At 33.7% G+C, this 25,243-nt stretch overlaps 1 protein-coding gene and 1 pseudogene across 7 annotated transcripts; one reads left to right on the top strand and one right to left on the bottom strand.

Moving 5' to 3' along the window:
- The first annotated feature begins 6,292 nt into the window (after nt 1–6,292).
- LOC141045421 (tyrosine--tRNA ligase 1, cytoplasmic pseudogene) lies at nt 6,293–9,167 on the top strand (annotated as a pseudogene). Its single transcript, XR_016502919.1, has 2 exons — nt 6,293–7,323; nt 7,624–9,167. The product of XR_016502919.1 is annotated as a tyrosine--tRNA ligase 1, cytoplasmic pseudogene (transcript).
- Nucleotides 9,168–9,923: 756 nt separating this feature from the next.
- Nucleotides 9,924–14,211, bottom strand: LOC112282914 (cystinosin homolog). 6 transcript variants are annotated; one of them, XM_090250378.1, is made up of 10 exons: nt 14,042–14,211; nt 13,274–13,565; nt 12,947–13,089; nt 12,610–12,742; nt 12,125–12,214; nt 11,753–11,877; nt 11,375–11,417; nt 11,008–11,125; nt 10,779–10,828; nt 9,924–10,605 (listed from the first exon to the last, which is right to left on the bottom strand). In XM_090250378.1, exons 3-10 carry the CDS (start codon nt 13,072–13,074, stop codon nt 10,417–10,419), a joined length of 876 nt encoding a protein of 291 aa, XP_090106504.1. In that variant the 5' UTR covers nt 13,075–13,089; nt 13,274–13,565; nt 14,042–14,211; the 3' UTR covers nt 9,924–10,416. The 6 variants fall into 6 exon arrangements, with proteins under 6 accessions (XP_090106504.1, XP_090106505.1, XP_024376852.1 ...); XM_090250379.1 differs by having other exon boundaries at nt 12,947–13,096; nt 13,525–13,565; XM_024521084.3 differs by having other exon boundaries at nt 13,525–13,565.
- Nucleotides 14,212–25,243: the final 11,032 nt, after the last annotated feature.

Below are 25,243 nucleotides of genomic sequence, written 5' to 3'. Positions count from 1 at the left end.
TCTTGTTGTGTTTAAGCTTCAATATACCAAAGCAATTGAACTAATAGAGGTGGGTTCGAACACGAGGAAAGACTGGTTATATGAATTGGATCTATTAGTGTCACAATTGACTATACTCTGGCTATCTGAAATCAATTATCAACTACAAAATACCAAGGCTTACTTCTTCCATCTTAATTCAACCCATAATCCATTCTACGACTATCAATTCAACAATACTTCTATATTCTTATCCGTTCATCTCCCACTTACTTTCTTTGTGGTTTATATATATTCAATTACTGATCTCCCGCTTACCTATTGTATTCAATTTCTCAATTCATCACACAGAATTCAATATCTTAGCTTACGACTCTCACAATCTTGCACTCCAGACTAACTTCTCAGTATTCAGAAACTATCCATTTACTCATCAACAACAAAGAAACAAAAAGAGGTAGCACCAAGCTTTCCTCGGCTTACGACTATCACAGTCTGGCTTCGATCTCTCTTTCCTCAACCTCTTTATCCTACCAAAAAGATGATCCATCGGCTAGCGGATTCCAAAGGTTATGACCCTTTGAATTCTTAACCATTTATTCGACTAACAACCTACTGTTACCAACTAAACTGCCTAACCATCAGTCTAATTCTCAAGGTTATCAATAACCAACCAGTAACTTACCACAAAGTTTATTTACCTATTCTACATAGCCCCATTCCTAATTGTACAGTGCCCTTGCAAACACACAATTGTTACCTATCTAAAAACTACTTAACAAAACTATACAAAGGTACTATTTTCTCTGGCCCACCCAATTGATCATTTGCTGCATTATCAAATGTGCGTTCCACCAAATCTGATTCCAATTGCAAATCTTCTTCTTCATCCTCCAATCCGTCCATCCACTTCTTTCTCAACTGGTTTGAGAGATCTTCATTATATTCTCCTAATTCACGGATTTGAGCTTCCAGTTTCAAGATCTGGACATCCCAAAGTTCTAATTGTTGTTGCTGCTGACTCATCCATTCTAGAACATCTTTAATTGATACTTGCGACTGGCTCTTCACTCTTAATTCTTAACTAGAACTACTACTCTCAAAAACACAAGAAATACAAAAAAATGGCACTCCAGTCAACCCAAAACAACACCAGAGAATGACTTTAATTGGTGCCCCACTCCTATTCTTTTACTACCTAGTGATAATGACAACATATTATCCATACTGTTCGTGAAAGGTAATGGAAAGTAATCTTTCTTGGTGGCTGCATTAAGTTTCCAGAAATCTTGACAAATTCGGATTTTTTCATTCTTTTTTGGCACCATCACGATTGGAGAAACCTACTCACTATTCGATACTGGGTAAATAAAACCAATTGTAAGAAGCTTGTCCAATTCCTCCTTCATTATGAGGGAATATTTAGGATTAAGGTGATGTTGCCTCTGCCATACCGATTTAGCATTCTCTTCTAAAATCTTATACGAGGAGATATAACTTAATTGTCCGAGGCTCTACTGTGGTTGCCAAGTTGGTAGTTTGACATAAAGGTACAGCGGCGATATTTGGTTTCAACCTCCACACTAGTTTAAAATCATTTGGTAAGTCTAACATGTGCAAAGTACTGAATCCTGTATCCAATGCACTCACATGGTGTACATCATACTTGGTCATCCAATCAATATTAAATTTAGCAGAGATTTCCGAATTTGTCGAGTATATCAAGTACTCTCCCAGACCGCCACATTGGTACACCACTCCAAGGTGTTGGTCTGCTTCCACGGAGGCCTCCGTAATTGGTGCTACTACATCATCATCGGTGCTAAGCTCATCGTCCGACGTCAATTCAGATGCTGGCAATTGAGATTCCATGTGATAGTGTACTGAGTATATTTGTAACACCATTTTATCTCTATCCTTGCCAATTGTCAAAGTACCCCAATCCCAATCATTCTTGGCATTTGTTTGATAAAGCCAGGGTCGTCCCAATAAAATTGGATATGATAAAGTCAAACGTTGTAATCAAAAGATAATGTAGTCAATTTCATACGTAATATCGGCAATTATAGTTTGAACACTCTATAAAATATCCATTGATTTAACTTGGCTATTATTTGCCATCGGTAACACCAATGTTGTGTATACTAAGTGTTCCAAATCTAAAGCATCTATTGTATCAACATTGATTAAATTGATACTAGAACCACCATCCATCTGAGCATCCGAGAGCATAACACCGTCAATCGAAACATCGATGGTTGGTGCACCTGGGTTAGGGTTCAAACTGACTTCACAAACTTCCTTATTGCGTTGCCTATGCCATGTTAACAATGAATTCAATGTAGAACAACACTCTGATGCGACCGCTAGAAGTTGCTTCATAGAAATAGAAGGCCGAATAGTACCCAGATCCTTCAAAATGTCATAGGATTTCATATGTAAGGTAATAGCCAATGCCCTCTTTCTTTTTATTGGTTTGAATATAACTCTATGAGGTAAGATATTCTTCTGCCTTGGATTCGGAATTGGAACAATAGATGGAGCTTCCTTAGAATTTGCACCCTTGAGAGGATCTTTCAACGGATAGGACATTTCCTGAAACTGCGTAGAGAATGAAACAACTTGATACGGAACCAAAGCCTTTGTAATTGGTACCTCATTAGAATACACAACCGATTTAGATCTTATATTGAGTAAGGGGCCCATGTTAGGACCTAGATTGGATGGCCCTATAATTGGGTCCAATTGGTCCTTCGCTTGAGAATCACCCAAATGTTGAATTGGTCCTTTCCTCTTTTGCTGATTTCTTGTATGAACAGCTTAGACTACTTCTACCCGATGAACTGGTCATTCCTATGTCCCATTATTTTTTTCCTCTAAAATTTACACAGTCAATCGTATCTTCTGATCATGATTATTAAGGTTAAATGGAAAATTGCATTGATAAAAAAAAATGACCCGATTTCTTGCAATTTCCATATACTGCAACATATTCATCTATAAACCTTGGATTAGGGCATTCACTGGCATAATGATCAATTTGCCGGTACCAGTAGCAACATAGTGATTTTCGACCCATACCGTCATGTACACTTGGAGTCTCCACTGGAATATATCTACTAGGCTGATTCTAGGTAGCCATAATAAATGATCTTGGCTGACCAATTGCTACTGGTCGAGAATTGGACTGTTGAATTGATATAATTTGGAAATTACTCCCTTGATTATTTCCACCGTTTTGCATCTTTGTTCCATAAACCGGATTATAATTAGTATTTTGAAAATTCCCAAAGCCATGATTAGGTCGATTTGAGCGATTATTATTCCAACCACCCATATTTCCAGTCTATACTTGATTAACATCCCATTGAGTTGGCTGTATCGTCTAGTTATTGAACTGTTGTTGCCTTTGTAAATGCTAGTAGTTTTGAGTAGGGTGCTTTCTTCTACAAAATGTACATTGAACATCCATTTGTCTAGGTGATGGATATTCCATATGAAAATGACCTTGTTCCTTACAATTATTACACCATACATTAGGTCTCGTATTAGAAGGCTTATATCATTTCTCCTTGTCTTTAGCGAAATTCACAGCCAATTCTTCCATCTTCTTTGTTAGTTTTAATAACAAGGCTTCATTTGGATCTTTAATAGTCGCATTTGTAAGAAACTCCGGTTGTTGATAGATTGGTGATATACAATAAGGTGTCATTGTTATTGGCACTATTTCTTGGAGTGGTGTAGCATTAATTGATTTTTGTAACATAACATTCTTCATATTAGATGCAGCCATTTGTGGATAATTACCCATCGACACATTTTTCGATTGTATTTGTTGGCTTCTTGAACTTAAAAACATTGTGGCCTCCATTGTTAACAATTGGTCATAATGACATTCTTCCTATACCTTTGCTCGTGCTAATGATGCTTCTATCGTAGCTGGTTGAGCGTCTTTTACAAACATTTTTAATTCTAATGGATGCAAACCATTGATTAATATCGACAATATAAACGCATTTGACATTTAATTATTTGTCCATTTACAAAGTATATCCACGATTCGGCCATAATAGGACTCTACTGATTCCTCCGCAAATATCCTCCTATTCATAAAACTTTCTCTAAGGCGATCTTCAAATCCAATTGGTCTAAAATGGATTAGAAAGGCATTCCTCAAGGCCTCCCAATTGAGAAATCTACCCATTGGTTGCCAAATATACAATTCAAAAGCTGTATCTTTTAAAGTTACTAGCAACCATCTCAACCAAATGTCTTTAATTCTATCATTATTAGCTACGTAGGCTGTCAAGAATTGAGATATATGGTGATCGGAATCAGAGCCCGGCCAAACATTAAAAGTAGGTAATGGTGCCACACTTGTAGTTTGATCTCCCATTACTCCGATTTGTACTGCAATTGGTACTTGTGACACTCTTGCCGCCATTGGTGGTCTCTTTGCTATTTGAATTTGAATTTTTCTTCCTTTGGTTTTACTTGGACCTACAATTCTTTTTTGTCGTTCTCGTAGGAGATTTCTTATGCGTAATCACTCCTGTCTTTCTTTTGCTTATTGATTAATTCTTTGATAATCCTCCCCTTCATGATTATCACTCATAATCTTTCATTCTTCTTTAGAAAATCAATACTACCTTGAATTATAACTCACATATTTGTAATCCTAAAACTGGTTCTTCTCATGTTCTCATTCAACATATAATTCCATCTCCCATACAATCAATTTCTAACATTTCATGTTATTATCATTTTCTCAGTAGCGGTACCAAAATATTATTCTCATTGTGTTTAAGCTTCAATATACCAAAGCAATTGAACTAATAGAGGTGGGTTCGAACACGAGGAAAGACTGGTTATATGAATTGGATCTATTAGTGTCACAATTGACTATACTCTGGCTATCTGAAATCAATTATCAACTACAAAATACCAAGGCTTACTTCTTCCATCTTAATTCAACCCATAATCCATTCTACGACTATCAATTCAACAATACTTCTATATTCTTATCCGTTCATCTCCTACTTACTCTCTTTGTGGTTTATATATATTCAATTACTGATCTCCAGCTTGCCTATTGTATTCAATTTCTCATTTCATCACACAGAATTCAATATCTTGGCTTACGACTCTCACAATCTTGCACTCCAGACTAACTTCTCAGTATTCAGAAACTATCCATTTACTCATCAACAACAAAGAAACAAAAAGAGGTAGCACCAAGCTTTCCTCGGCTTACGACTATCACAGTCTGGCTTCGATCTCTCTTTCCTCAACCTCTTTATCCTACCAAAAAGATGATCCATCGGCTAGCGGATTCCAAAGGTTATGACCCTTTGAATTCTTAACCATTTATTCGACTAACAACCTACTGTTACCAACTAAACTGCCTAACCATCAGTCTAATTCTCAAGGTTATCAATAACCAACCAGTAACTTACTACAAAGTTTATTTACCTATTCTACAATCATATATTCAAATATTTGATACAACATTATTTTTATGTGTGAATATATTTATATATACATGCATGTAGTTAGATGTGGGTAAAATACTATAAAAAAAAACATGTTTTGAAAATGTATCTTACATTCTAAATTACTATGACTATTTCCTGAATAAATTATAATATCTTTTTATGTTGCATGAAACTCATATATACATATATACACACATACACTGAACTATATTTTTCTTATCTTTACTTTTAAAACAAAATTTCACTGTGTGTACCTAAGAATCAAACTCAAGAATATACAACATTTCATGAAAACATAGTCGGCATTTAGTAAGCATGTCATAACAGCAATCATTTTATCGATGAAAAAACTAAACACAAATATACTTGAGCTGAAAAGACTGAAAACACGAATGAAAGAACTGATTCATAATCAACTCAAAATAAAATAAAGAACAGAATAATTCAAAGCACACTAACACACAGAAAGAGACAAGAACATAGTTACAAATGCATGACACGGATATAAAAGGCACCATATTGACACAAGTGTTCAGAGAGCAAGCTTGGCCTAGGCTGAATTAATGCCCAAATCTTGTACAAATAGAATCGAACATTTTATTGTTGTTGTTGTTGTTGTCTTATATTAAGTTGCTCAAACAAATATCAAAAAAAAAAAAAAAAAAAAAAAAAGAAGCTTGGCAGATGAGCAACTAAGCACGTGAGGAAAATGTGCAGAAGGCTCCATTGAAGCTCACGTGTGCCTCACGTCGCCGCCGAAAACGCCGAAGATGTGCGGCAGCGGCAGCGGCAGCGGCTATTTCGATGGTTAAGAAGCTTTCCTGCTCCGATGCCATGTGTTGCTTGAATTGCCTGCTGTGTAGCAATTTCTGTGTCTCAAGCAGATCTTTTGGCAATATGGTTCTGTCGATCTCGGGTGACAATGGCAACTGTGGCGGAGGAGGCGGCGTCTGTTTCGGTTGGGGAGGGGGAGTTGTCTTCAGAAGAAAAGTTGAAGCTAATGTTGAGCACAGGGGGGAACAACAAGTGTATTCCGGAAGACGACGACTTCGCTGATCTGCGGAATATGTTGGCTAAAAAGAAGGATCCCGTTTGTTACGATGGATTTGAGCCGTCGGGTCGGATGCATATTGCGCAGGGGATCATGAAGGTGTGTGTGTTCTAGCTTTGGATTGCGGATTGGTTCTCGCAGTTGAATAACAAGATGGATGGAGACTTGAAGAAGATTCAGACAGTTGGGCGGTACATGATTGAGATGTGGAAGGCTGCTGGTATGAATTTGGAGAGGGCGGAGTTTTAGTGGTCTTCGGAGCAGATTAATGGCAATGCTGCTACGTACTGGCCTCTTGTCATGGACATAGCTCGCCGCAACACTCTGAAAAGAATTACCAGATGTTGCACCATCATGGCCGGACAGAAGCAGAGGATATGTCTGTCGGACAAATTTTTTACCCGTGCATGCAATGCGCAGACATCTTTTTCATTAAGACTGACATTTGTCAGCTCGGAAATTGTCACCTACGGGTGAATATGCTTGCTTGAGAATACTGCGATCAAATTAAGCAGAAACTCAAACCTATCATCCTCTCGCATCGTATCCTGCCCACTCTTTTCGTCACCTATTTCGCTTTTTTGAATCAACTAATACAATTTGCGATAATACAGTTCTGGATGTCTAGCGAACTAGGTGATATAGTTAGTAAGAAGCTTTGCTCCGGCTATCTCAGGTCAAAGATGGGAGTAGTTTTGGCCTTGAATTGTCAGAGATATGCTTCCTGGTCTATTAGCTGGTCAAGAAAAAATGTCGAAAAGCGACCCAAATTCCGCTATCTACATGGAGGATGACGAGGTAAAGACTCTTTTGGATTAACACGCTTATGGATCTTCAAAACTGTTGGTAGATGAGCAGGCATGGAGTTTATGTCATGCACCTGAGAAATGCCCCACTTGTCTGTATCCTCCCTTCAAATACTCACACGGTGTTAGGAGGGGCTACATTACGTCCTCCTCCATGCGTTGCTGTTGTGCATGATAAGAAAGCTTCCATAGAGAATTCAGTTTGAACGCGAAACATATATTAAGCTGTTTCGTCTTTGAACTGCATGCTGATGTGAATAAGAAGATCAAACAAGCTTGCTGTCCACCCCAGGAAATTGCAGGAAACCCATGCATGGAGTACAACTAGTGCATCGTCTTGCTGTGGTTCAACCGATTCGAAGTCCAACGTGATGAAAAAAAAGGTGGAAACAAGTAAGATTTTTCCTCCATATTGTGTTCGTTGATATCGTGCATTACCTTCGTGCTGTTTCCTCCGAAGGATCAGTGGCACCTAATTCTCTGCCTTGCATATTATTTTACTCACTCAAGTCCTTCGAAACGAAATATGTACCGATGAGGGTAAGACTCTTTTTTCAGAACTTACACCGACATTGAAGAGTTGAAAAAAGACTTCACTGAAGGATTGATGCACCCTGCGGATTTAAAACTCGCGCTTTCGTCTGGACTCAACAAGATTATGCAGGTTTGTTTCTAGATAGTAGTTGGTCATCAGCTCGTGAGTAAAAGATCTCTTACTGCACTTCATCACTATTCACATTATTTTTTCCACTTCGTTTAAGTGACGTAGATCCAGCGCCCGCATTGTGATCCAAGCGTGAGAATCACTTCATCCTGTGATGGCGATTGTCTTACCTAGTTTCACGCATTCCATTAAGATCGATTTTCAAAACGTTGAAAACGAATTCCCAGGTTATTGACTGGACTTTTTTCTTACTTATTCTTTGGCATTCACATCTTTCATGGACGGTCTAGACAATGAAGTTGGTCAATATGCTGATACTTCTATGCCTTTAATTGCATTAGCCTGTGCATGACCATTTCAAGAACGATCCCACTGCCAAAGATGTACTGAAAACTGTAAAGGTATGTTGTATCTGGGAAGTTTAATGTAAAACTGATAGTGATACTGTCTCATTCCCCCTCATCTGACATACTTTGCATGACGTCCTCTTTTGTAGGCATGTCATTAAGAAGTTCTAAATTTGCAGGCATGGTATGAGCCCATTCTGACTGGATTGATATATTTGTTTGGTGTCTTTTGTGCAGAGCTACAAGGTCACAATATAATACTCAGCAGATCATTTCTAAGAAGACCTACTTATGATGGAGCTATTTGTTCCATAGTAGTAACGATTACCAGCCCTTCGAGCATGTCTTGGAACGGAACCGGCTCTGGCTCTGACGGAACCCAGCAGCGATTTTTAGTTCATTTTGAAGAACTCGTCGACCAATGTTGATGATTTAGCAAGGATAAACATGTAGGCATTTCAAGTGTGTCTCCTTGTGATGAACAGCTGAAATGGCTTGAGAGGCACTCACAAATGTTGGTTGTACCTCACAATCTCCAATAATCTCTCTAAATGAACCCAATTGGTTTGCGCTATCCCTAACCGTATGCTTCATCAAATTATATGCTCCTTGGCTCTGATTGTCTTGCTCTATTTTGCTTTGATCAAATCATAACCACTGGTTAGGGGGGTTATCAACACGACCTCGTATCTGGTTGAGAGTGGATGATTTGCAACACCCATGTGGCTTACTTATTGGACTTCATTGACGGGTGTTATGATTTCCAAAAGCCCAAATATGCTATTCTGCCGTCCACAAGGACCGAAAGATTAATACCACAGTTCTCGTTTGCTTAATTCTGTAGAAAGTTCTGTACATACGTGAAAACTGTCGGTGAACACATCTCGCTCTCTGTTTTAACATAGAGTATGAGCTTGATCTCCTAGCACTCATGAAATGGAGCACATCGAATGTAAGATTCAACTAAAGGATGAGGCGGTGCAGATTTGAGTCCAAGCTGAGCTCTGATTATGCAACATGATAAGATTAGATTGCAGGCCTCCCTTTGAATCAATAATGAGACTTACGTTCAAAACTTACATGGTTTTGAGTACCTCTGTCGTAGGAGCTGAATTTATGTTTTTAAACCCTTCTTCTTCATGGAAAAAAATTCTCTTGAACAACAAATACTATTGTCTTTGTTCTACAACATGAGGCCTTGACTTACAAGCAGAACAAATGTTGCTGAAATATTAAGTCATAAAAGGAGTCAAGGTGTTCTAAGTTGATTAGCTTACATGTTAAGTTTTCTAGAATCATATAATAATAAACAATGTAATAAGAATGTAAAAAGTTTGAGAGCCCTTCCATATTTTGGACTAGAAGTCACCAAAGAATTGTATATGTATGTGTATGTAAGTATATATATATATATATATATATATATATAGCGGCATACTTACACACACATACACAATATATTGTGAAGACGACGTATGGAGTACGACAATTTGGTTGACTCAATGGACTTTTTAAAATATGGAAACAACATTTTAGCTTAACTAACATGGTAAAAAAAATGGCCAACAACTGTAACAAATGTTGGAATAAACAAAAACAAATAAATAATAAATCACAAGAACATTATGAAATTCAAGTCGCTAATAAGAAATTGAAACAATCTATGGAAAAGTGGTTGTACTGTACAATATGCTACCTTTCTGGATGCTGGCATCTGCAGTTTCCTAGGGAGCAAGGAACTTTTTGGGTACTGAAGATGGGGTTGCTCACGGCTAAGTAGCGAAGAGTTGTACTGACACCATGTGCTGGAGAAGATTTATACGTAAGAATGGATAGCATGTCTTATGTCGCTGGTGGAAAAGACACTTGGACGCCAAAAAACACACGTACCTAGTTTCATTTCTTGAGCTCCGGTAAAGGAGAGGATGAAAGGAGGATCGCAAACAGATCCTCGTGCTAGCTGAAACTTTGGAACATTCGTGGTTCGTAAGACCAACACCAGCTTTTATATTCAATTGAAAGAACTCCAATCTGTAAATCTCGTGATGATTTTACTTAATAGAACGATCCGATTTCAAGGAGGTGGTGTCTTCTGCGCATGGTCGTCGCCCTGATCTCGCTCATCGCTACCGAGTCCAGGGTCCACTGAAAAGACGACACTATAATCTCCAACTTCGTGGTAGCCTTCCTGAGGAACCCCAGGATGTTCGGGGTAGAGGCAGAAATGCTGTACAATGAAGATAAGGTCGAATGCCACCGACAACTGCACCCACTCATGACCACAAAATTCATTATCTTGCGATGCCACTAAAATGTGATTGTGTTAATATGGTTCTGTGCAGATTTCTTCTGAGGCTGATGTCATCACACGAACAGGCTAGATCATCAATGTCAAAGACGCATTCTGAAGTTTGTGCGACGCTTCAATGCACTAACCAAAGATAGTCCCACTTTGCCGACGTTTCCGGAGAAATTAACGAACGATTCTGCACAATACAGAAAGAGGTACGTGTGAAAGGTCATTTTCGCATTAAAAAAGTCTACACCCGGTCATTGTCACAATTTGGGGTTGGCTGTGCTTGAAACTTTTGATGACAATTACATGTAGGACATGCGTGCCAAATCCGAGGTAAATCTGAGAAAAGTGGAAGAAAGGATTACATACTCTGATCAAGGGATTGTGTTAACATCTGTGAAAAGTTTGCAATGCCACCCGTCAAATCGAGGAGAATGTTCGATACACTCCATCCATCTGTGCTCTTCCTTTGAATATTAAAAATCACCTGAATAATTGCTCATGTGCAGCAATTTAGCTACGGTTGCGACAAGAGTCGATTCTCGAGCAGGCTCTCAAGTAGTTGTCGAACATGTGTAGAGCTTCGCTTCCGACAAAATCTAGCTATGATTTACATCCAGAACCAAAACCGTATCTTCGAATTTTTTCAGAAATCTCTAACATCTTTTGTAAATTAGACAGAAGAGGAGCGTAGTTTTAAATGTCAAGCATAATCATCGCAAGAAAAGAAACTCACCTGTGGTATGTACTTAATGGTTGTCATGAGGAGTTGAATGTTACTGCAATTGCGAAATATAACAACATAAGCCAACTGGTGCGAAGTTTTGGAAATCCTACGTGAGCTTCAAGCATGACACCAATAGATACACGGACTCTACGAATAGATTTCAGATCTATATAAGAAATATAGAAACTCTTCCTTTTACGAAAAGGATGAAGCAAAGTGATCTACCAGATTGAAAACAACTTTGCATTGGACTTCAAATTTTCTTGCCAACAGAATATTAGCCGCAAGAAGCACTACGAAAGTAAACCCTTCAAAATGGTATGGCCTAGAAACGAAACAACATATACGCAATAGGGCAATAAGGTGTAATTGCATAAAGATACTAACTTGAAGTTCTGGATCAGCGAAAGCCAGTCCTTGTGCACCCATGATACCACCAATATGATTAGGGCTTCTATCCATACGAAGCTTGATGTGGCTTTACAGAAGCTTGAAAGCTTTTGCCCACCCCTCTACATTTCAGATGAGACAACACCACCAAACACTCCAATATTAATCAAACTCCGTACTTGTCTAATCAAGTAGTACAACGAAGCTAACTTCAAGAAAATCGCAAAATAGAGACTCACGAGTTGCAATAATGTAATAACATCTTTAGACCTTGATAGTGAACCAGACATTGGAACTTAGAGAGGTAGTATTGTTTGGGACAGTAAAGTGGAGGTGGAGCAGGTGAGGTGATATGTTCAGATCAAGTACCTCGTACAAAAATAATTGTACAGCCATAGCTGATGTTAGAAGTACAGCATGAGTCGAGAATGCTACATCACTTGGTGCTACTGGAATCAACTGTTTGTCAAAAAAATGAATCCGATTAGCTAGTACTGTTAGAAAGGGACACGATCAAAACTGAACTTGACATGTAATTTACGGAAACTCCAGAACTGCACAGCTGGAAGACTTACTTTAAGAACCTATAGTACAAGGAGAAATTACTTTTCAAATTTAAGAGATATGCATAGCTCTACTACAGACATTCGTAAACGTAATCGACCAGAGTACAGTTTCAGATGGTAAGCATCTACATTAAATACTTTCATTATGTGTGGACACCCATCCACCATTTTCGAAATATTAGTTGCTGTTTTAGTGCATAGGACACGTTAGCGCAGAAAAGAAAACGATAAGAGAAACAAAAGTAAAAAATAAACAAAAAAGGAAAATTTGAATTCTGACCGATGTACCTCATCAAAGCCATATTTCTCATGATACTGACGTTGGACGACAGTGCTGAAGTAAAGAACAGCATTGTAGATCAAGTATGAAGAGTGCTTAGTGAGGTTGAAGACGACAAAGTCGAAGTGTAAACCGACCACGCTGCACAAGACAGCAAAAGCACACAATTATCTAGAAGCACGAAGCATATTACATGATATACTCCATCATATAATGCGTATTTCCAAAACACACCTGAGTGAACATGTGAAGCTCATACATTACACTCAATCAGCCAAGCTTGACCTAAAATTACAACATAAACTCCAATCGAAGGTGTGTCAATTGTCTGCATGGCTTCGTTACCTTTTTCGTCTGTAGTTCAGGATGACTTGAGGCCAAAAGCTGATAGACCAAGCTGTGAAAGCCAACCAACCCAGCAGCTGGTATATGAGGTACGCAGTTTGTGAGTGCCATGCTGGTTCATCCCCCATTCCGATGATCCTTGCCTGCAACCTTCAGATGGTTATTTGCCTCATTTCTAAGAAGAATTCGAAAAGTGTTGCCAATGCAATTCAGATTGTAAATTTGACGTAAATTACTTTTAAATTGCAAGTGAGCATCGCAGTGTTCAAACACTCTATTTTGAAGAGCCAGGCACAAATGTGAAGCACGGAAAGGATGGAACATTACCAATCGCTTCCAGTTGAACGGAACTAGATCACGTTACTCTACAAATTAACGGTGTTTCAAATATTTTACTGATATAGCAAGCTTGTTAATAGCTCTCAATTTCGCTTCTCTCTATTCCTGAGCAGATGTCGGCCGCTACTTGGCTCACTTAAAGTTACACTAAGAGAATAAAGATGACGCTTGCATATAGTCAACAAATCCTCAACACTATCACATTCATACATGTTAACTATCTAGGGTTTTTGAATTACCTCAAGTCCCAAAGTGAGTATATCTACCCATGCATACCAATCTGCATACAATCCTTACCAGGACTTAAATTACAGCTGACTAAATTGCTTGTATAAGACTAACATCACTTCTGAGTCGAGTGTCGAGCCCAATTTCTCAAGTGTCCCACACAATTCGTCAATTTAGCACACTGCATAACGTTCGCCTCTAACCTTCTAGCGACTTTCAGAGCATCGTCTAGCACTCCTCCACGCAGGATCGAATCATTCAACAATATTGCAAACAACATCTCCTTCAAATTCAAATTGTATCCACACACTGCAGCGACCTCACTACAAAATTAGCATCGACACAAACACGTATAAAGATAGGCTATGCGCACTTCAAATCAAATCAAATCGAATCAAACCAGCCCTCCGTAACCATTCATTACAGCTCGTTATCACGCCCCGGGCAATTTCGGGTTCATAAATCAACCACAGGAGCAAGGGAAACGCTCATAATTTGAGATAGAAACATGTGGTGATCTCAACCGACCTCGACTCCAATTCGCGCCCTCCCCGGAAGTTTGAAAACCTCAGGAAGAATCAACTAACTGCACCTAATGCTAAAATGCAAAAAAACAAAGGGCTCCGTTGCCTACTACAATTAAAAAATACAAAAATAAAAAACAAAAAACAAAACAAAGCTAAACACCGAAGAAGGCCACTGTCAACAATTAGTTCTTCGGAACAACGGACAAGCTTTTCAAAAATTGGTTTCGAGCAACAAGCTGCCTCTCGTCCACATCCTCTGCACTCAAAACCCGGCCATGTGCATGCATCTTCGTTGAAGTAACTCAGGAAAGCGAAAAAAAAAGGTAAAAGGAAGCCGAGGTTGGAGGATGGGAACGTGGCGTTCTCACTGTGCTCCAACAGGTGGGTATTGTTTTTTCTTTTACTTAGTGAGAGGCTTGTTGGAAGCTCTGAGAGAATTGTAAATTTAGTGTGGGTTAGGTATTTAGTGATAGCGAACAAACAGCAGGGAAGAAGTGGAGAATTAATCAAGGGAATCGTCATCTGGACATCCCCGTTTATTGCATGGACACCTTCGTGCCACATATCTCCCATATACAGTAAATTTATTATTTATATTAAAAAGAAATAGGATAAACTTAAACTAAAAGATTTTTGTGCAATGGTTTATGGTATTCTTTTCTTTTTCTTTTTCTTGATTGAATTTAATAGAATTTCATAATACAATTTATGTGATTATTTCATAAACTTTTTAAAAATATTCACTCCTATTTGGAATTTTTTTTTATTGTAAATTTATCCTAATTTTGTTTTAGTGTAAACAAGAGTTTTATTGTGTATGCACATGAATGTCCATGCAGCAAAAGGGGGATATCCATCTAGCAATCCTAAACCTGACCCTAAACCTTAAACAATTGGGATGCTTGTTTATCTAGGATTAGTTTTCCCTGGATACCAGCTTAAATGATCCTGCAAAAATCTTTCAGGAGTTGGTGTAACCCCACATTAGTTTAAGATTAATAAAATAATAATAATAATAATAATAATAATAACAAATAAAAATAATACTCATATTTTAATAATAATATTGTCTCATTTTAATCATGTATGATCATGCATAGTATTATTTTAAATAATCGTTTTATTATTTTAAATATTATCATGGGTTTTTAATTGTATTTCCTTATGATTATACATTTGAATATTATGGTTTATAGCAAAAAAGAAAGAGCAGTTTAACTGGGATACAAACTAGCACAGGAATGGTTAATGAAGATTTTAAATTTAATCTTGGAAAAGAATACAACATGGCAAAGGTGATGGGTGTGTTGCAACAAGATTATCTAAAATATTCTTTAATGAAATCCAAGGTTCAAAACTTAAAACACCAAGACAAAAAAAAATTCTATTGAGAAAACAAGTTATAGCATCCTAAGAGAGGTTAATATGATATGCTATGATACAGAGGTAGAAGAGATATCAATGTAGTTTTTGGAAGACATAACAAATCATTTAGAATGCAAAATCGTAGTCAATTAAGTGCATAACACACAAGAAGAGATGTTAATTTGAGATGAACATTAGATAAGAAAAAAATCACACAAAAATATTTGAGCAATATCTATAGCTATGTGTGTATTTATGTATTGTGGCTAAGATATTTTATGTTGCTCAAGTATTTTTTGATGGTATTCTAGATCCGAATGTTTTAAAAAAGATGAGATTTGATTGTTTTACTAATAAATTTTTTTTAATAGAGTTGTAATTATATTAATGAAAAACTAACTACCAAAGTTTGTCTGCAATCACTTTTATCTTTTGAATTGTTTTAAATCTTTTATGATTTAAAAGATAAAAATCAAAAGTGTATATATTTGATATGTAGGGGCTATTTGTCTTGGCATCCTTATGAAGGTTGAATCTTCTCAAATATCATGATCACAAAATCAATCCACTTTTTTTTCATCACTTGTGCAAGTAAAAAGTTAAGATTCTCTAACAAATTCTTATATTGGTCCCATATATTTGTAAAACAATATCTTTATTTTGTTAAATCACTTAACATGTTATGATAAGCTAAATAAAATTACTAGGGTGTTACTAAGATGACATGTTTAGATTCTTTGGCTACCTTATTAACAACCTATAATCTCTATGTTGTTGGTCCTATTTATAATATGTATATGTACTCAAAGGCTCTTGAAGATTTTTTGAATGTGAGTTTGTAGGGATTATTTTTTATTTGGTCTTTCTCTAGTTTGTAGTACAAAACAATTCCATTCAATGTATAGTATTTGATCCTAAGAAAAGACTGTATGCAACAAATTTTAATTATGTTATTTTCTTTAGTTATAAGTTTTTTTTAAAAAAAAAATACTTTATTAGGTGGTAAATCTTCTTCAAGATAAATATGAGGTTAGGCATTAAATTTAAAGCTTCCAATAGATTAGATATAAAACACAATGTGGTATTTTATAAAAAAGAGTTAATACATATATATATATATATATATATAGTATTGTAAAAGATAATATAATGAACTTGTGGAAAAATTTCAACAATAGATAATAGTAAAAATTAAATTAAAATAAAATCTTAATACTATATTTATTGTCTAAAAATAAATATTTATAGAAAGATTATCTCTTTCTAAGTAATATAGTAATATGTATTTTAATAATTTATAAAAATTTATTTAAATAATATTTTAATATTAATATAGATAGAAAGCTTTTCAGATAGCAATTGAGATATGAAGATTCTACTTGTATTTCATCTCTTACATAGCCGTTGGATTAATTCGACTAAAAACCAAGATAAAAAGATGTTTCTATCATTGAGAATATTGAATTGAAATCTCCAACTTTATTCCAAATTAAATCTAATTAATGAATTTGATTAAATAATCTTATATTGATTAGAAATAATACTATTTTTATAAAATTATAATTGTGTATAATCCTTTTAGCTATATCTATCTATAACACATTCTTTACTAGCTTTTGAATTATTTGACTAGATATAAAAGCTTATCGTATTTGATTAAATAAGAATATATTAGTATAAAGTTTTCTTAAGATTATATAAGCTACATATTTAAAGATAATTCATATAAGATAGGCATTTTAACTTTTATTTCTTTGTTATATTCAAAAACCTTAAATAAAGCCATTATTTTTGTAGATGATTTAAAATTATTTTCTAAAGCCTTTTAAAAGACTTGTAGATAATAATTTATATATATGCACTTAATAAATCTTGTAGAACATTCTTATTATGGTCGAACACAAAAAAATTTCATCAAAAAAATTATATAAATTATTAATAGATATTAATATATAGTAAGTTAATTTTAATATTTTTCTATTAATTTTTTTTATAAATTAATCATTTATATAGAAAAAATTTATGTAATAAAATAACCTAATTCTTAATTTAAATAATTTAAATAAATCTATTATACATAATAGATTACTCAATTTTATGACTTTATAATCTCTATAATTTATAGAAAATGATATATATATATATATATATATAAATTCTAATGTAAAAAAACCTAAATACTTATTTTTTAATCAAAATAGATGGCACATTAGTACCAAAGACATGAATTACAAAACAACCAAAGAGTCAATACATTCTTGTTTTACTAGAAAAGAATAAACATTCACTCAAAAATAGCTATGATATTGAAACTAAAATAACTATTGCTAAAGATAAAAATATTAGAATCTTTAAAAATAAGCCTAAAGATTAAAAAAAAATATTAACCAAAGTAAGAATGAGAAAGGCTTCAATCTTCAAATCACAGATGTTGGTAACTTGTGGTACAAGTCGGCCACATGGTGTACATGTAAGAAATTTGTCTTATAAGTTAGACAAGGATCTTGCAAATTGAACATGTATTAAAGGTATTATGGAATGTTGCTACATAACTCCTAGTTAGATAACATATATGGAAGTAAGAATAAAGCCTTTTTCACTCTTATTAATGATGTTATATTATATGAAACATTGTTTGAGAATACACATGGCACTTGGTTGTGAATGATAAATTGGAAATTGCAACAACAAGGTCTAAATATCCTAATATAATCTTAAATAAATCCTAATTAAAAATAAATAATTCTAATTAAGTCTTTAAAAAATCAATTAAAGTCTTAAAGAAATTATAAAAGAAACATAAAGAAATCATAAATAATTTTACAAAAATATTTAAAAAATAATAAAGAAATATTTTTAAAATAATAAAAATAAAAATCTTAAGTAAATATTATTAAAAATTTAATTAAACCTTAAATCCTATTTTAAAAAAAATTAAATCCTAATCAAATCTTTAATCCTAAAAAACTGTAATCAAATCTTAATTAAATCTTTAAGCCTAAATCAAATTCTAATGAAATCTTAATCAAATTTTAATTTTTAAAAACTCTTAATTAATTCTATAATAAATTAAAATTTTAATAATTATTTTAACAATAATTTTTTTCACTTCTTAATTAATAAGTTGAAAACAAGTACAAATAATCTAAAGAAGATGAAACTTATCAAATAAAAGATAAATCCTAAAATTTTCTTGGATATTGACCAACTTTTTTTTTATAACTTTGATGTCAATCTTATAGTGCTAATATCTATTAATTTTACCATTTAATGTCTTTTAGATTTTGCACAAATATTAAAAATCAAGTCTACTACTATTTTCAAAATTTTAATTCAATCCAACATTCAGATTGTTGTACATCTTATAAATATTCATTAGTCCTCTAAACTCCAATTTTTTAAGACTCTAATATGTTTAAATTTTAATAATATTTGAATGAATAGTTAAATTAAGCTTAAACTTACAACATAGATTTCATAAAATATCAACCACTCAATTACAAATTTTCACTCATAGATCATTTACCAATCTCACAAAATTCTTCAAAGTATAAGCTCTTTATATTTCTTAAAATTCCAAAGTCACTACAGATAGCTTTAACTTCAAAAAAGCCTTTACAAAGTCAATGTATACTCAAATTGCTTAAAGTAAATGCCCAAAAAATCCCTCTCTAGTCTACTCTCAAATCCCACTCTCTAATCAACCAAAGAACCTCAAAATTGCCAAAGGTGCATGGATTTGTGCCTTTAGGTTTGATTTCAACCTTGGTTCGCAATTGGTCCTCTTCAAGAATCAATTTTTGATTTCTTAAGATAAATTTTGCAAAGAACTACTCTCAACTTCTTTCTAAAGATGCATATATCAATTTTTTTTCTTATCTACTTTGATTTGCTTCATTTATGGCCCTATAAAGTTAATAGAAGCCTTTTTTATAAAAATGCAGCAATAATATTTATTAATTTTTATTACCTCCTTGTTTATTATCTATATTTTTAAAATAATTTATTATAATATTTTCATTTAAACTCCTTTATAATATAGTATTTTTCTTTTCTTTTCTTTTACCTAATGGTTGTGTTACAACACAATAATACCTTTTTTGTTCTTAGTCTTGTTTTAAGATTCTCTAGTCTTTTTGTATTCGGCAATAGCTATTCTAGTCTTAATATTATACCATCATTGAATTAATACCTATCCTTTTTTCAGTGATGCAAGAGTTTATCGAAATTATGATTCTTTGTAATTCATGACCTTAAGACTATGTCACATCCACTAATCTTGTAATTAGAGGATTATCTTTAAACTCTTCTATTTCTTTCACATCAATAGTGAATTCATCTACTTCAAAGAATCAACATTCATTATTTTTATTTTAATGCTACCTAAATTCTAGATGCAAAATTTACATTCACATATTCTCTAATATTTTTTATTTAATCAAAACCTTTGCATTAGAATCATTAAAATCTAATGTTACCAATTATGGATGAAGTAGGCATGAAGAGTGAGTTTCTTGTGTTATTTTATTTTTAAGAATAAATTAGATATTAATAGAAGGATTCTTAAAATAAAAATAATAATATTCATATATTCATCTTTTTACAAATTTAAGGTGATTGTAGAGTATTATTAGTATAATTTAACATATTAATGGAAAGAATATTTTAGAGATGCAATTGCCACAAATATAATGTTTTAAAATAAATCAGGGAGGTTGTATGTAGTCAATTTATTATAGATGATGATGGTTTGGAAATAAACATTATTGCAACATGTCCTTGTTTTTTTAGGCAAAACGACACCTTCAATAACAATTTGAAATTCATTATTTTCTTCTTTTAAAATTGAATATTTAATATTTTTAAATTAATATATTATTATAATTATTTTTTATATTTCTTAATTTTCTAAATATTAACTATAAGAGTCTTATGTCATGTGTGCCAAAGAACATTCATTTTTTAATATTTTTCTTTATTCTATAAATTTAACTAATGTAATTAATAATTTGTTGAGAGAAAATCAAACCACTTATTTATTCTATAAGTAAAAAAGTGTATTTTATCTACAATAAGGTACAATTAAATTTATATTTTTAAAATTTTTCAATAATTTTTTAAATAAGCATTTAGATGTATTAAACTATTTTGCTACATAATATAACAAGATGATACTTATCTATTATGTAGTGTGATTGTTCTATGTTGCTCTTGCATTTTTAAATGGATTTTTATTAAAAATAAAAAAGAAACAAATGATATTTTTTATATTATTAAATAAAAAATTATATTAATTAAAACTTAAATAATATAAAAATAATTTATATATATTGGAATAATTAAAAGATCATTAAAGATAAAATTTAGGAATTGAAAAAAATAATTTGGGCTATTAATTTTTGTAAAACAATAAAACTATAGCCAAATATATTAAGTTTTAATACAATTTTTTTTTATTGATATTACAAAAAAGAACTTGGTCTCTAATGTGTGAAGATTTGTCATGGATCTTCTTTTGTATAACAAGGTGAGATTATTGTCAATAAATATTTTTAGAAATATGTAGTAATTGATATTTTTTTAGATTATTAAACATTAATATTTTACATTAATGATCTATAAAATTTCTATAGAACCATCTAAAAGACAATTTCTTAATTTTACACACTTTTATGTGCAAACTTTGGAATAAACTATAATAACTACTAATCATTTTTGCGATTGGAACTATATATTTTTTGGTTATAAGAAAGAATTTTTTTTTTCTTAAAAGCAACACATCTTCTTGAATCTTGATATCCAAACATTGTGATGTCTATATTATAGATGTGTTTTTTAAATCAAATTTTTTCAAATTCTAAGTTAGTAGAACCATTAAATCCTTGTGTGTTCAAAATAATAAATACAATTTTATATTAAATACATAAAATAATCCATTTAAATTGTGAATAAATAATTGCATTGAAAAGGATATTTTTATTTGTTTGTTTTTTTTTTGAATTTTTTATACCTAAAATGCTTTATTTTTAGTCATGCTATTGTTGAAAAATCTTGTAAATATGGTGCCTTCTTGTTATTGACTTACTTATAGTTTTTGCATGTGAAATATAATTTTAAAGTATAGAAAAAAAAATCTCATTTAATCATAGTCATTTTTATATTTAAAATGACATTAGCATATAGGATAATCTCTTAAAGCAATGAGGTAATAGTTAAAGTCATCTATTATATCTTATACTCATCTTAGTATTTTCATTTAATAAGATTTTTTTATTTTTATATATTAACATGTACTTTCAATATAGTTTTTATAATGAAAATGTGTAAATTCACTTTAAATTCATATTATTTATATTATTTAGAAACAAATAGCATAATTTTTTATTAAATTTTAATTAATAAAAATAAGTTATAAAATATTTGGAACCATAAAATAATTGATGAATATTTTTTAATTAAATATTAATTAATAATATTTTTAAAATAGTAGATAAATTTGATTATTCTTTATTTTTCTTGTGTGTGATTATATTTAAAATATATGAGATAAAATAAAATTGAGGTGTATTATTGATCTCTCGTAGTTAGTTATTATTTGTTGTAACATTGTAACATTGTCTTAAAAACCACAAATGATTTGTTGTGCTGATTTGCTAGAGAGTAAGATTTCTTTATTGTAAATAACATTGTGTATTAATGTGGGAGGATGAGGATGGCAACATAACAATATTTAAAGGGAAATATGTAAAGGGCAATATTTCTTTTAAAATGGACATTTTCCATCCACTTTTAAAGAAATTTTAATTTTTCACCTTTGATGCTGCTAACTATGTGTTAATTTTTTTATTAAAAATCCTGTCAAATAATTGAAAACTTCTTTAATTTCAGTTTTTCTCAATGCTTACATTAATTGCAACCTTAATAGTAATGTTTGTTAACTATTGAGAAATGTCTCATAGAAAGTATATTGCACCTACAGAATAAGCTGTTGTATTATTTTCATCATTTATAATATAATATCAATGTTCTATTTTTATTAAGTATTGTAAGGTCCACTTTGACTAACAGGCAACCTTGGAGACACACAACTTGTTATTTGAAAATTTTGACATTCAATTTTTGGGTGGAAGCAAATAACTTGTGTATTATATGTGATCCAATGATATTCAGTTTTTGTTGTGATACAGTATAATTATTGTATAATTTAGTAGCAATCTTGATTATCAGGTATAATTAGAGGTTAACTAATTTGAATCTAATATGTCCAACTACTACTTGGTAATTTACAATATTTTTAGGTGCAAATTATACTATCAGCACATAATGGTTACATACAAGGCATCACATTAAACGATAACAATTCTGAGTTCAAGGCACAAAGTTGTGGAAACTCATGATATGGCCTCCATGGGCAGCTACCAACAGCAGCCAACCACTGAGCAATTTAATGATTCACTTGCTTCATATCTTATTTGGCTTATTTTGGCATGGCCAAATATCATCATCAACATATAATGTGTATTTGGTTTTGTGATGAAATCAATTGAAATGAAATTGTAGATTTGCAACAATATATATATATATATATATATATATATATTTAGAGAGAGAGAGAGAGAGAGAGAGAGAGAGAGCCAGTTTTTAAATTTATCTAAAAATAAAAAATGTCCCAGATTTAATGAGAAAAGGGATGTTTTGGTTTTGCTTTTGTACATTGTGATGAGTTTTTGTTTTTGTTCTTTAATTACTTATTTGTGCTAGACTCTTTTATGCATTGTATCTAATTACTTTTCATAATTTAAAACCATAATATCATACTTAAAGCTTATGAAATAAATTAATAAATTCAGCACACACACTTACTTAATGTGTGTATATATATATATATATATATATAAGTATACATTGTGAGTGAAGAGAACTCCAGGTTTCTGCATTGGTCTCACAGTTGTACACATCCTGTCATTATTCCCACACATGAAAACACACATGCACACAGTGGAGGACAGCCACACAGTCAGATGAACACATGGCTTTCACCTTTCACTCACACTCATTCTCATGGGAGTGCAACAAGTGCAGTCAAGTCAGCAATGGGCTGCAGTAAAGTCATAAAAAAAATAAAAAAATAAAACTAAAAAGAAAAACAAAAGGGGAAAGTTGAAGGGAAAGAGAGGGATGTGTGTGGTATCCACATACAAAACCCATGCAACTATCTGGATTTTCCTTGCCTACTCATTATAAGACCCTGTGAGCAAACACCCACATGACAATTACACCACTCCCACTTGCCAACTCTCATTCCACCCAGTGTGTTGCTCAAAGCAGGAGAATTCTAGCCAAGCCAAATTTTCATCCATCCTCCACTCATTACATACATTCATCTATTCATAGTTTGTTCTAATTAGGGAGAGCTCATGTGGGTCCTCCCGCGGTGATCAGCAAAAAGCTGCAGGCAGCATTCACAATATTAGGGCCCCGATTGCGGCAAATGTTGCCACGCGACTGTAATAAGGGAAACCCTCGCAGACGAGACGCGCCGGTGAAATCAGGACAAGTTTGGCTTCTGTCGCCGCTTTGGCCCACGACGTGTGTTGGTTCCGCCCTGTGACTGTGCAAGGAGCCAAGTCAAGTTGCAATTTAAGCCCTCTGGGTCGCACAAATATAGTTCGTCTCTCGCATCATGCTCTGTCATCGTGCTACAGATTGCCTCTTGCGCAAGCTTGCGGGTTTTAGCTTTACCACCCTGTGCGTTCATGTGAGTCTCCCGTCTGTGAAGGGCAACGGTGGTGTGGTTGAGGTGTGTGTATGGTTTTGTAATCGGTTAGTAAGAGGTTCCATTTGAGGGTTGTTCCGTTTGAGCTTACGCCTCCGATGTGTTAGCTTCTTGTGAAGCACGATGTGAATATTGTCTTGCGACACATTGATATGGTAGTATTGACCATCTAGGTGGCATGTAGCTCAATTAGGTGCGCTGTATTTCTGCATATTCTCGATTACATCGGCGAGGTTTAGTCTCGAAAGCTTTGCTTGCGGGTTTTTGTCGTGCTTTTGTGTGTTTCCACACATCCCTACTTCGAGCTCCAGGAGCATATCCACAGGTCGATCTGCTTTTGCGTCTTCTTTAGAGTCTACTTCAACCTTGTCAGTATTCTCGCATTGTATTGGTTCCGATTTCTGTTTTACGAGGAGGTGGGAAAGAACGATTTCTGTTCTAAGTCGATATTGTTTGAAACTAGCTGAGCGAGGTTTCACTGTATACCAAGTTTGGAAGCAGCTATACACTTGGACAAGTGGAAGAACTGCTTATTGTTTTGTTTTTTAATCAAATTCGGGACAGTCTCGATCTATATTATCAGATAATGGCAGTAATGTTGAGAACCGTTTCAAGTCTTGGTCGTCTTGCCTGCTCCACTGGTGCAGCTTGTAGAGTGTGGTGTGGAATTGAATCTACTTCACAGTTTTCGAAGCGTAAACACTCGCTATTCAAAGACCAAGAGCCATCATTCTCCAAGTCCAAGAATGCCGCTGGATTCCTACAATCAGTCGATCTGCCAGCTCTTTGTCAAGCTGCCGTAGCGATCCGCCCTCTTCCAACTCGACAAAGCGTGGAGATTTTGGAGCGTCGCATTGAAGTGGAGAAAAGCCCCGTAATTGAGATGCGTCCTGCTACGATCGACCAGCATGCAGAACCCTGTCCTCGCTCTTTCTTGGCTGAATCCGTGGACGGTAACCTCGTGGAGTGCAGCAGCAGAGGCAGCCGCCCCCTGTACACCAACGTGCTGTCTGAGTTTCAATTGAGATATACAGGATCTTGCCCTATGGAGATCTCTGCGCA

This window comes from Physcomitrium patens, chromosome 5, assembly GCF_059467195.1.
Source record: "Physcomitrium patens ecotype Gransden chromosome 5, ASM5946719v1, whole genome shotgun sequence".
In the NCBI taxonomy this organism is placed as follows: domain Eukaryota; kingdom Viridiplantae; phylum Streptophyta; class Bryopsida; order Funariales; family Funariaceae; genus Physcomitrium; species Physcomitrium patens.
Note: the sequence above shows the minus strand (reverse complement) of the source record. Positions and strands in the feature narration are given on the sequence as shown.

What these genes read in the sequence shown, in the direction of transcription:
- LOC112282914 (XM_090250378.1), bottom strand. Translation starts at nt 13,074, where the DNA reads ATGGGGGATGAACCAGCATGGCACTCACAAACTGCGTACCTCATATAC. An exon ending in TACAATTATTTTTGTACGAG is followed by an intron (nt 11,878 to 12,124) that starts GTACTTGATCTG and finishes TCTGAAATGTAG; the next exon opens with AGGGGTGGGCAAAAGCTTTC. An exon ending in CCATTAAGTACATACCACAG is followed by an intron (nt 11,126 to 11,374) that starts GTGAGTTTCTTT and finishes GCAATTATTCAG; the next exon opens with GTGATTTTTAATATTCAAAG.